Here is a 13,254-nt window from a genome sequence, read left to right as displayed (position 1 = left end):
GTGAACTTTTTTCATGAACTCACTGGATAGTCTTCTGTGCCTCTGTTCTAGGTACTTTAGAAATAATACAAAATAATCATCACAGCCTTAGGCAACCTCCCTTTCATCTATGATTTGGCATAACAATACTGAACATCTTACAAATCTGTATGGAGATAAATATATCCGAATCACTCTGAGCACTTAGGAAAAGTGCTACATAATTTACTAAGGCTGCAATTCTATCTACATTTTTACTTGGGACAATTCTCAGTAAAAATTATTTATTATTATTATTATTAATTACATTTCTATACCACCCAATAGCCAGAGCTCTCTGGACGGTTCACAAAATAATAATAATAATAATAATAATAATAATAATAATAATACAAAGGATTGAGCTGTTAACCATTTTTTCCCCATTTTTTGGGAATAAGATTCAGAAGGACTTCTCCAAACTGGGTGCATGGGCAACAAAATGAACATGAGATCCTGCTGGATCAGACCAAGGGGCCATTTAGTCCAGCATTCTGTTCATAAAGTGGCCAACCAGCTGTCAGCCAGGGACCCACAAGCAGGACATGAGTGCAACAGCATCCTCCTGTTTGTGTTCCCTAGAACTGGTGTACATTGGCATACTGCCTCTGGTACTGGAGGTAGCACATAGCCTCGAACTTTAAAAACATTCCTAAAAATCAAAAGATGAACAGATCTGCTTCAAACTTGGCATGGCTAAAGCCCTACCTAAGAGCAATCATGGTGCCAAGTTTAATCTCTTTATCTTTAAAAATGACGGTTTTTAAAATAATAACATTTTAAAAACCTTTTCTTAAAAAAAACAACCTAAAAATCAATGTATGAACGGATCTACTTCAATCGTGGCACGGATAAAGCCCTTCCTAAGAGCTATCATGGTGCCAAGTTTCATCTCTTTATCTCCAAAACTGGCAGAGCTGTAAGCATTTTTTGTTAATTCCCATTAAAGTAGAGCAGCCCTTTGGGTGGGGTGGGGGAAATGGGAAAACATCCAGATTTTTCTTCAAATTTCATAATTCCCCTTCCTTCTCGGATTTGTTACCAAATATCCTAATAAATCCTAGTTTTCCTGTCATATGGTCACCCTAAATTTGTAGTTTCTGTAGCACTGATCACTTCTACCAGCAGCAATTCAGAATTGGGGGAATTTGTGCTTTTTGGTTTTCTTACCAGTAGGCTTCGACAAGGTCGCTGATGTTGCTGTTGTGGGCTGTGATAAATTGGTGGTTTGTTTAAGCTCTGAAATGACAAATACAACCCATTTTAGAAGGGATGAATTCATCCCGTAAAAGAAAGGGAGAAGACAGCTGTAACATTTCAACAGTGGTCACAACCAGTTCTTCCCTAGCCAGGCCTAATCCTGGCTTCACAACATGCCAACAAGGTGAACACTGGTTCATCCATCAGTCTTGCTCCTCCCATCAGGCTCCAATATGTTTAAAAATATATTGAAATATATAAATATATTAGTATGCTCATTCTTCAGCTTATAAAAAAAGTAAAGAACATTTTAATAACAATGTGCGTATTATATATTGATTACATTTACCTTCCTTGGATAGAAAGAGGAGTTCTATTGATAAAAGGCAGAATATAAATTAAATATTTAAATATATTAGTCCCATCAATCCAGGCACTTCTCAGCTTCAGCAAGGTTGCTGCGTCATGTGTTTTGGGATCAGTAGTGAGCAGGGAAAACGTATCAGTCCTGCTATGGACAACAGCCAATAGCAGCCCTCTACAGCTAGTTTCCCCCTCTGGTTCAAACAGAACCACACTTGCAGAATTTTTTTTTTCTCTGACCCTTTCCCAGGACAGAAAAAAGGTACATTTGTACCTAATGTTGTGAAGGCGCTTTCAAAGCATTCTCACCACCCTTCGATGTCATGCTTCTCTTAGAGGATCATCAGATGGGGGCAGGGGGGGGAATTGCGTTTCCCTACCATCCCTTTGCCTCCTGCTTCTGTCCCACAATAGGGGACAGTAGCAAAGAGTAGCTTACTCTTTCTTCACATGGGGAAGAAAGAGGAAGCAAGCAACGACCACGTGGCCCATTCAGTGGCCGTTTTTATCGGTCAGCTTCTCCGGCACATGGCAGGAAATGGCAAGTTTTGTTATAGCCTCCCCCCACAAAAAAGACGTGGATTTTCTGGATCTTATTTTGTGACGGAAAAAAAAGCAGAAGGCGAGAAAGACGCGTGGAAGGAATGCTGCATCGTCAAAATACCCCACGAAGAACCGTGTGTGGCCAGTCCCGAGTGTAGGATAGAACGCCCGACTGATGAGCAGATTAGCCAAAAGAGAATATAAGCAGGAAGGAGTGTTGTATCTACCTTGACAAACCAGGGTCACAACCGGATGGCGAGTGCGGTTGTACTCCTGCTGTATGCAATGCTTGAGGGCAGTCTCGTTCCCTCGGCGTTCCACCAGGCAAGTCTCTTGCTCTTCTGGTCCTTTGGAATATGGCTCCAGGGTTCCAACAGGGAAGCCACAACGAAGTTGCCTACAGGCCAGTTCTGCATCCTGCTGCGTCCAATTTTTGCTAGAAATTCTCTTCCACTTGCCGTTGTGAAGCATCTCCAGCCACCCGGAACACCTAGAGCCAGTACCATTAAGCCTCACATCCCACTCTGTAGGGGGAAAATTAACATGCTGATGACCTGCCAGGCAGAACTACAGAACACCGCATGGGATTTTTCTTCTTCTCCTCTCTCTCTCAGATCTGCTGAGACTTCTTACCTCCCACGACCGCAGCTTAACTCTCCCACTGCGATAAATGGAATATAAAAGACCTCACTTTGGTTAGCTCATGCTTTTCCTTACTAAGAAGCATAGAAATTAAACTTGTTTTATGTATTTACAATGGTTTGGATCCGGATTTACAGTGGATCAACTGCATCAGCGGAAGTGGACTTCCCCTCCCCATGCTTCACAAGGCAGCCACTCCAGCCCCCTAGAAATACTATACAGGGAATCAGGAGACCTTGCTGAATGGGATGAGCTGTAGCATGGGGATGATGGGGAACCCCTGCAAAATTGGGCAGAATGACTTTAAACAAGCAAGCAGAGCCCTTCCTTTTGCGGAAGGCAGATTCTGAAACCAACCCAGTATTTATATACCTCTTTTCAGGTGGACCTCCCAAAGCGACGTACATAAAATTATTAAAACAATAAGTATCAATAATCATTGCATAATAAAACAGAAGAGACACACCACAAGTATCTGCTTCTTCTTCCCTACCCTCAGGGCAAGGTAAACTGCTAATTCTGATGTGGCATAAACTGACTATACTTTCAGCTATAAATTCTGTAATGTTAGATCCACATGGAGACAATGCTTTGAATATTTACTAGATGGTAAATATTTACCCTCTAGAATATTTACTCAGAAGGAAGACTCTCTGTGTCCAATGGGGCTTACTCCCAGGTATATCTACAGCCTTATTATTGTTATTATTATGAATAATAATTTACCTTTTATTGTGAATTTCACAAAACAAAACAAAACAAATCATGAAAAGAAAAATAAATGGAAAATTACATGCATAGAAATATCAATATTCCATCAAGTACAACATTCTTTAGGGGGGGAAAAGTGGGGGAGATTATGCATAAGTTTCAAGAAAAGCAGACCAAATATCCATATATTTATCTGCTCATGAGTGGTGCCTATATACCACCCATTCAAATGTTGAAAGCTTTGTTAGGTCCTCAGTCCATTGCATTATGGGAGGTGAACACTTATCCTCCCAACATTGCAATATCAGTCTTTTGGCTATCAGGATTGCAGCCTTAATCAGGGCTGGTCCAAGACATTTTGCCTTGTGAATGGTGAAGGATCATATGGCGCACACTTCCCATTCCAAACATAAAAAATGTCTACAGGACCTGCCTCATTCTGCCTCAAGATAGGGCTGGCCCTGGCTTTAATACAGTTAAGTATTAATAAAGTACTGACCTTCTGGGATCTCACTTCGTCCACCATCACAAGTGGCCACTGCAAAGAAAGTAATACAGTAAAAAAAGAAAGAAAAGAAAAACATTGCAGAGCAGAACTCCATGAGCTGAAGGCAACTTTACTCCTCTCCAGAGGCTGTTAGTCAACACTGCATTATTGCTTTAGATAAACACTGCAAGAAAATTTCCCACCTGTGGTTAATACTAATATTCATGTAAAGCACCCTCTCTGGCAATAAGTATCTCCAGGTCCTTTTTTTAACCTTTCCCCCCATAAGAATACAATGCAAACATTGCTATCTTAACTAAAAATGAGCATGGGACAAATATATGTTATTTCTAATAATGCTGTGTCTCCAGTTAAGTTCTATCAATGTATTACATCCAGATCATTTCATCAACCTCTGCTCTAATTTGCAAGTCTAAATTATGGGATGGCCACCACTTCCATTGGAAAGCTGTGAAGTCATCTTCTTGGAGGTCTTTCGTAATCAAAGCTCTCGTACTTGGTTGCGCACTTCTTTGCTCATGTGGAGCTAAGCTGGGATCCAAAAGAGCCCTTTGTGCAAGCAGAAAGCAGTTGTGTGTGCATATGGGAGAGGTCTCCAATCCCACCCCCACCTGCACATCCCTACACCACCATGTGCCCTGTGCCGGAGAATCTCTCTATTCATAATCAATCCTGATTATGGAATGTTCTACCCCAAGAAGCTCGCCTGGCACCAATTTTGTCTTCTTTTAGGTGCCGGATGAAGAAGTTTCGGCAGGGTCTTGCTATTTACTGTTTTACTCTGTACAGCACCATGTACACTGATGGTGCTATATAAATAAATAAATAAATAAATAAATAAATAAATAATAATAATAATAATAATAATAATAATCTTTTCTGGGGCATTTGGATAGCTTAACAGCCTGACTTTGGTGGGTATTTGTGTTGTTCCCCCCTTTGCTAGGGATGGTTTTTGTTCTTTAGGTGGTCGTTTAGATAAATACTTTTGTAAATGTGTGTGACTTTAATGAATATGCAATTGTATGTTGTATCTAGGGAGTGCTTTTGGATTTTGTTTATTATCCTTTTGTAAATGGCTTTGGGACTCCTTTCAGCAATACATAAATGTAATTAACTAACTACTCTGATTGCAAGGTGGATCGTGGCCCAGTGCAGTTTCCTTTGGCTCCCGGCTCTACTTATTGATGTATGAATTGGTTGAGTGAGTCACTTTGAAGGATTTGGCTCCCAGAGCTTGCTACATTTATATGTTGACCCAAAGTATTGTATCTGGCTCACCCGAGCGGCTCTATTCCCAGCGGGTCATACCGACCTCTTATACCAGTCATCAGCTGCCTGTCAATAAAATGCTCATCTCTTAGCAAATGACAAAGGTAGTGGAATCATATCACACCACCCACACACCGTATCTCTCTGCTGTCCACCCTTCGCTGTATTAATGGGGTGCACTTTGCTATCTGAGGTAACGGATGGAATGCGTGCAGGAGTTATTTGTTGCAAATCTGCTCTTTGTCTCCTCCCGTGGATGATTACCACACCAATTACCAACCTTTCTTGCTGCTGTTCTCTGAAGAATAATTTGATTAAAAGGAATTTTGATGTGCATAAGGATAGAGGGGAGGGAGAGACTCATAATTAATGATACAGGTTAAAGGCCGAAGTTAGATTTCTGCTCGCTTCAGCGGAGCCATCCTGATTTGCAACAAGGGAATCTTCCCTCCCTGTTTGACATGACAATTAAGCATGTAATATAATTACACTTCTATCTAGTTTTAGCTATCCTGCTTTTTCTCAGCTTAAATGGCACAATGGTATTTGACCAACGCATTTGAGCTATCCGAGCAAGATTGCACCTACGTGGAGAAAGAATTTGACCAAGTTGTATGACATGCACACTTAAAAATGTAGGGCACACATGCAACAAACATGTTTGCAAGTGCATCTTTTGGGGAGTTGGGGCTGGCTATGGGTGCTTGGAGATGGATGGCTCCTGGCACAACCAGGGGGGAAAACATGGTGGAGCCATTCCATATTTCCATCCTTAACAGACCTTTTGCAGGAAGAAAGATGAACAAAGAATGAGGATTACAAATAGAATACAATGACATCTGGACCTCTCCCCCCACCATAAAAGTCTGTTTTGGGGGCAGGGCAATTGCAGGATAAGAACCTCACCTGGAAGCAGCCTGTGTCTCCCTTGCAAGTGTACATGTGGTGGTATGAGTTTGCTGCTCCATGTATGAAGCTACTGGATCCTAAGTAGGTCCTCAGACCCACCCACTCCTGTATCTACCATCAGGTGTCCAGTGCTCGAAGGGGCAGCTTAACTCCAAACAACCTCATCAGGTACATTAGGGTTAGTCTGAGATCATGCCTTCCCCATCCAGGGGAGCTTTATAGCTGAGAGTCAAAGCAGACATGCTCAGATCTCCTGATGGTTCATTTGTTTGTTTTATTTTAAAGTCCACAGAGGGGCTCATGGTTTTTGTTTTGTTTATCAAAGCAGCAGCTCTGGTGGGGAGGGGCTGTTTAACCCTTACCCCCTGCACCATTTCCTCCGACCAAAATTGCTTTTTCCCAAAGCTGTTAAGTCAGGTTGTGATGGTGGGAATACAGGCACCTAAAAACAGCATTTAGATTGGTGAAATGGCATGGGGAAAAGAATTAAAATGCTCCCCGCTTCAGTGATGGTGCTTAAAAATTAAAAAAGAAGTCAAGAGATCCAAAGGAGGATTACCTCTGCATCACATTTGTTTTGGCCCTGAGCGGGGATTTCAATCTTTGTTTTCCTGCATTTGAACCCTTCAATAGATCCACTGTACTGAGTAGCCCTGCATCACACTTTTACAAGGCCAACACAATCACTGTGGGTACACTTGTGTCATACAGTTGTTTCCCTCAGCAAATATCTAATGTATGGATGACCCACCTACTTCTTTGAACAAACAAATCTGTGTGTCTAGGACCCTTGATTTTTTTCCAGGGCTCTCTTAAAGACAGGAAAATAGAATGAGGGATATGGACATTATATGGTGAAAAATTCAAAGCGTGTCTCATTTTGCAGGTTTGGGTTGAGGATGGGTTGGAAACTTTTGGTATGATATAGGTCTTGAATTATGTGACATTACAAAATATAAATAGAATAGCCTCAATTTTTATTATAGAATTCTATTTACATATAATTATGACAAATCCAGAAGCCTGGTATGCATCCCTAGGAAACACAGATTTCTTCGTTAGGACCACCCAATCACTGTGCAAAATAGACCACCTGCACTTAGTTTTTAAGTTGTACACCGCCCAAAGAACTTTGGTGGTTTATAAGTGGTTTTAAAAGGTAATAAATACATGAAAATACTGGCTTCGATCCAGATTTAGTCATACTTAGAGAAGGCCCATTGAAATCAATCAGTCATGACTTGTCCCTTTGATTTCAATAGGCCTACTCTAAGTATGACTAAATGTGGATCCAACCCACTGTTTTCCCTTAGCATCTTTATGTGGCTACATACCGTTAAATATTTGAAAAGGGTACATACTTAAATGTTCTTTTATGTTTATGTGAATAAGAGACAGGGAAAACCCCAAGACTTTGCCTAATTTCCACTAAATTTGGTGGTATACTGACTTGCCCTAGAATTTTTGAAATCGTAATTTCAAAACATATTATTCTAAAACTGAGAAAACCCATTTTTTTTATTTAGATGTCCTAGCTTTTTTTTTATTGTCATTAAACTTACTTTTAAAATACTAAAATGTGTAGAATTTCAATACACACTAGAAAAGCTGTAAGTTGAGATCTATTTCCCATAGCAGATGGACAGTGCTTTGCCAATCAAAAATGCATAAGAGCTGAAACATGAGCGCTGGCATGAGGTACCAAATTAAGAGTATACACCAAACAGTGGTACATGTAGAGATAAAAAACACATCTCCAGCTACCTTTTCTACCTGAACTGAGGTATATTGCGATAAGTGAGGGGCCTTTTTTTTTGCCCTGGTGTCTCATAAGGACGTAAGAAGACCCACGCTGGATCAGACCAAGGTCCATCTAGTTCAGCATTCTGTTCACACAGTGGCCAGCTAGATGCCCACGGGAAATCCACAAACAGGATATGAGTGCAAAAGCACCCTCCTGCCCATATTCCCCAGCAACTGGTGTACAATTACGGTGCCTCAATTATGGAAAGCCCTCCCTAGAGAGGTTGGCTTGTCACCAACTGCGTTATCTTTCAGGCGCCACACAAAGACCTTTTTTATTCCACCAGGCATTTTCGCCATCTTATTTTAATCTCTAATTGTAATTTGCCCTTTATTTGCCACTTTTATGTTTTCTTTTAAAAATAATAATTCAGTTTGTAGTACTACAGTTTTATTTTGTGGTTTTAAATTTTGAAAAATACCTAGCTCTTTTTCAGGATTTAAGGTGGGGTTTATATACATTTATATACCGTCCAGAGAGCTTTGGCTATGGGGTGATATATAAATGTAATAAATAAATAAATAAATTTACTTTAAATAAAACAAAAATATAAATAAGCAGAATTGGAGGAAGCTATAGTGTACAATATGGGGGGTCAGCCTGGGAAGGAACTTGGGGGCACACAAAGACTGCAACTATGAATCAGACATACAGCACACGTGGTCCCCAAATCAATCTCTATGTGGACATGCCTTAAGGCACACATATATATATATGTGTGTGTGTGTGTGTGTGTGAGAGAGAGAGAGAGAGAGAGAGAAAGAGAGAGTAATGCTAACCATTTTAGTGCACGGTTACAGCAAGGCTTGGCAGTCTGATGACTCCACTTTACAGGGCACCCCTATCTGTGGGATAAACTAGACATGATGCAGAAAATCCTGCTCACAGATCTTTCACAGTGTCTAAAATATTAATAGCAGCCACAGGATCCTTCTATTTGGATCAGAACCATGGTGCTGGTAGAGGTAGAATTTAACCCTTTTCCTGGCAGTTTTCTCAATTAAAACCTCCTCCCAAACAGTTATCGGCCTTGCAGTAAGTAGCATCTAGGGGAAGGATTTTAATTTGCAAAATGGTTTCAAATGCACTTTCCCTGCACCATGGTTCTGATCCAAACTGTGGCCCCTGTGGCTGCTATTCTCCTCTAAAATCTGGGAAAGATCCATGAAAGTATTTCCTGTATCACATCTAATTTGTCCCTTAGTGGCTCTACCATGCATTGTAAACACAGATAAAATGTAACAGGTAAACTTGTCCCACCTTGACTAACTTTATTCATCAGAAATAATGTGTCTCTCTGGAGTCCGCATTCTGGCCCATGTGGGTGCAATTAAGGACACAGAAAACATACTTGGATTGATTTAACTACGGGAGCTGTTCCAGCATATGATTGAGCCTGGTTATTTTTATGGCTGGTCTTGGTGCTAAAAATTCTCCCTTGGTTAAGTCTTGTTCTCACAGGTGTCATCAGGGTCAGCCCAAGACATTTTGCTGCCTGAGGCAGATCAGCAAATATCCTCCCTGCAAGTCAAAGTGCACAGTACCTGCGGCTACTCAGGTTGTTTTGGCACTTGAGACAGAGTAAGCACCTCACTAAACAAGGAACATTGTGTGACCTTTCGTGACATCCTAAACCAGCTGCCTCAGTTAGCCAACTCCTTCCAAATAACGGTATGGTGAGCCCTCCTTGGGCGTTTGCTTCAGTGAGCGTTTACCGTGGCCTTTGCACTAAACTGCTTATTACACTCTCATCGAAGAGCCAGGCTACACTTTACAAACAAAAGCATGTGACAAAAAGCCAATAGCTGCTATTTCCTAGGGAAAAGCAGCTTCAAGAGGAAAGGGGATTTGGAGCTGAGGGTGTGTGCTCATGAGCCTAACCCTTCCTGTGCTTGCTGATACTTCAAGCTGCTTTTCACCTATGAAGTTCAGAGTACATATTTGGCAAACGTACACTTACAATCCCATGGTGTGGGGGGATCTTTGTCTCAAGCACGTGTGTACACACAGGGCTTCTCATCTCCATATTCCACGCACACGCACCCAAGCTACTTTTGCATAGGAAAAAAGCAACCCTCAAGCTTTCGTTACACACACATCCATGTAACATGTTACTGATCCAGATGAACTCTATCGTGGGCAAAATATATTTTCTATTCACACAAACTGGGGAAATTCAATTCCCGACATGTACAGGCTCAAGTGTGTTCTTTTTTTATATTTGTGATTTTATTGCTTTCACATTGTATGCTGCCTCGAGTATTGTGTAGAAAGTAAGCAAGAAATTTTAAGAATTTATAGTGAGTGCAGCGGGAAAGGATGCTGTGTGAGTGTAACACCAGTCACTGGTGGCAAGTGACAAATCCTCTTCTCATTTTGTGAACTTTTTTTCACATCTTACCTTCTTGTGATTTAAAAAGGCCTTTAGAGGCCCAGTTCTGTACACAAATACATCCGTTTGCAAAATTAAAAGGAATCTTCCAATACTAGCCATTTATTCTCCAGCAACAACATCCTTCTATTTTGTAAACTTTTGCAAACTGCTTCCCTTTGTTCTTTATTATAAGTTCAAGGCAGTTGATTTTTTTTTAACAAAAGGTAAGATATAAGCATTTAAAATAAATAAATCTATAGATCTTAGAACCAGCATGTGTTCATACTCTTCATTGCGGTGCACATTTTCTCTAGTTACATAACCACCGCTACCACCAGGGAATTTTTGTATAACGCAATGATTTTTTTTATCAATACCTGTTTGGGAAAGGAAACTAGTTATGTTTAGTTCTTATTTATTTTTATCATCTTTTAGAGGGTACTTTCAGCACACAAAATGCTTTACATTCCTTATGTGATTCATCATCATTTGACACAAACCTGTGAGTATGATAATTTTTATCCTGTTTTACATTTGGGAAACTGTGCCTGCTTACCCTACCCTGTGCCTGTTTGCATTCTCTTCCCCTCCTTATTGTTTTACTATGATTTTATTAGATTGTAAGCCTATGCGGCAGGGTCTTGCTATTTACTGTTTTACTCTGTACAGCACCATGTACACTGATGGTGCTATATAAATAAATAATAATAATAATAATAATAATAATAATGACTAAGCAGGGATGAAAAGGCCAATGAAGTGGTGTCCTCACTGGGCATGCAAATAGTTGCACATACTTTTATTCCTGTGCAGAACTAGGACACGTATCAGTAATGCCAACTCCCAGTTTAAAACAGAAGCCAGATTCTCCTCTTTTAACATCTGATTTCTAATATTGTTTCATTGTTGCCTAGAAAGATTCTGCACAGTCTCTAACACAAGCTAAGTCAGTGCTGGAGATTCTGGGTTATTCCGATTCCCTGTTAATCACTAGATATTTTGCTTGCCAATGGCCCTGTTCAGAAGACACCTTAAACCATGGCTTTAACTACAGTGAATAAGGATTTTTGCCTTATTCACTTTGGTTAAAGCTGTGGTTAAGGTGTCTTCTGAACAGGGCCTGTAACTAGAACATAACCCCTTTTTCCACCTGGGGAAAGAAGCACCGGGGAAAAACATTAGTTTTCTCATTCACTGCCCAATTAAAGTCTTGGCACGGGTGACATCTGTATGTTACATTATCATCAGATAATGTTTTTAGGTTATATTTACATTTGACATACCACAGGATATTCTGGGGTGGTGCTTGCTAAGGCTGGCAGTGCTAAGTAAGCATTTTGTAAAGTAAATATAAATGTATTAGCTGTAGCCATGACAGGTTTGTAAAAATTCATGAACAATACATTATGTAGGAATTTACGATTTCAGTGGTGTTGGTACATTTAACACAATCAGGAACGGGCAAACCCCCCCCCCCACTCTATTCTGTTCCCTCCCATTTTAAACAATTCAAAGTGAACTGACTTTTCATTTCCTTATCTTGATTTTCCAGCTGCAGCCTAGGATCTACCTTTCCTCTTCAACATGCAGGTAATACTTCTTTAACAATTACGTTATATATATAATTTTACTAGTAACTAGAAAGTGTGGCACTATATCACGCTTGAAATTAAACAAAGATCTTCTGGTAGCGCTGCCAATTGTTGATATATAAAGTTCACCACCAAATGTAATGAGAAGATTAACAGATAAAGGGAGATTTTGGTCAGGCATAATGGATAATTACAGAGGAAGTAGTTTGTAGTTCAGAATGAACCACTCCGTGGTTCAAGTGACTAGCAAGAGTTCATCAGCAAGCCTCCATCCCAGATGCCAATGTAGATGAAGTTATATTATTATTATTATTATTATTTATTTATATAGCACCATCAATGTACATGGTGCTGTACAGAGTAAAACAGTAAATAGCAAGACTCTGCCGCATAGGCTTACAATCTAACAGCCCTAGTAACAATGTGGGTCATCTGCAGCATCAACATGGACTGCATGTACATGAGTTCCTTTCACACATGGATCTCCCTTTCTGGAGTGGGATAACATTTTGCTTTTCTTTTTGGCATGGGCTTATTTTGAAACTTTTGGAGGGGGATGAGGTTTTCCAAGAAAACAGATTGGTACACAACTGTACCTATTTTGCCCTCCTATAAATAAGACATGGAATTATTGCTGTCCGTGCACATGAGAAAATTGAGACAATCAGTACAAAGAAATACTAAATAATAGGTGGAGGACACATTGTCTGCTGGTCTAAATTGGTACTGGAAAGAGGTCATACACTCAAGCTAGGAATCTGACTGACTGACAGCAATAGTGGCTACAAAAAAGCAGAGTAATTTCAGAGGCGAAGTGACATGGCCCATAGTGCCCTGAAAAGTACATCTATTAAATTTTATACCCCAAATGCTTCGCCAAGAACATTTTTGTAGTACTTTACTATATAAAGTAATAAGCAGCTTCTAAAGTATTAACAATTAAAAACAGTAAACAGTGATGAAGAATAAGTTAGCCCACAAAATCTGTTAAAAATACAGGTGATGTATCTCACTCCATCAACCCAAAAACCTCCTTAAAAGCTGATGATCTGAAATAAAACCTGCAAGTGAATTTGCCAGGTGCATTTCTCAGTGTACTTCCATGAACAAGTGAGGACATAACTGAGCCTGCTCTGAAGATCTTATTGCACAAGGGGAACATATGGGAGTGAGTTCCTTGAGATATCCTGGGCCTGAGCCAGTAGTAGTATTGGCTTTGGCATCCATTGGATTTCACCCAACCAACCTGGGCTTGTTGCCAGATGAAGCTCCGTTGATGTTGGACTACCAGGCCACATACCCCTCCAAGGGCCATGAC

General features: G+C 40.3%; 1 protein-coding gene across 1 annotated transcript in view; it reads right to left on the bottom strand.

The window, feature by feature from the left end:
- Positions 1-13,254, bottom strand: part of CD5 (CD5 molecule) — a 55,164-nt gene that overhangs the window by 8,786 nt on the left and 33,124 nt on the right. Inside the window, exons 2-4 of the mRNA XM_063118392.1 lie at positions 3,977-4,015; positions 2,352-2,648; positions 1,189-1,257 (exon numbers count right to left, since the gene is read on the bottom strand). Of these exons, the coding sequence (XP_062974462.1) occupies positions 1,189-1,257; positions 2,352-2,648; positions 3,977-4,015 (405 nt within the window). The remainder of the gene's footprint in view (positions 1-1,188; positions 1,258-2,351; positions 2,649-3,976; positions 4,016-13,254) is intronic.

This window comes from Elgaria multicarinata, chromosome 2 (assembly GCF_023053635.1).
Source record: "Elgaria multicarinata webbii isolate HBS135686 ecotype San Diego chromosome 2, rElgMul1.1.pri, whole genome shotgun sequence".
NCBI classification, from domain to species: Eukaryota; Metazoa; Chordata; class Lepidosauria; order Squamata; family Anguidae; genus Elgaria; species Elgaria multicarinata.
The sequence above is the reverse complement of the archived record's forward strand: the minus strand, read 5'-3'. Positions and strand labels throughout refer to the sequence as shown.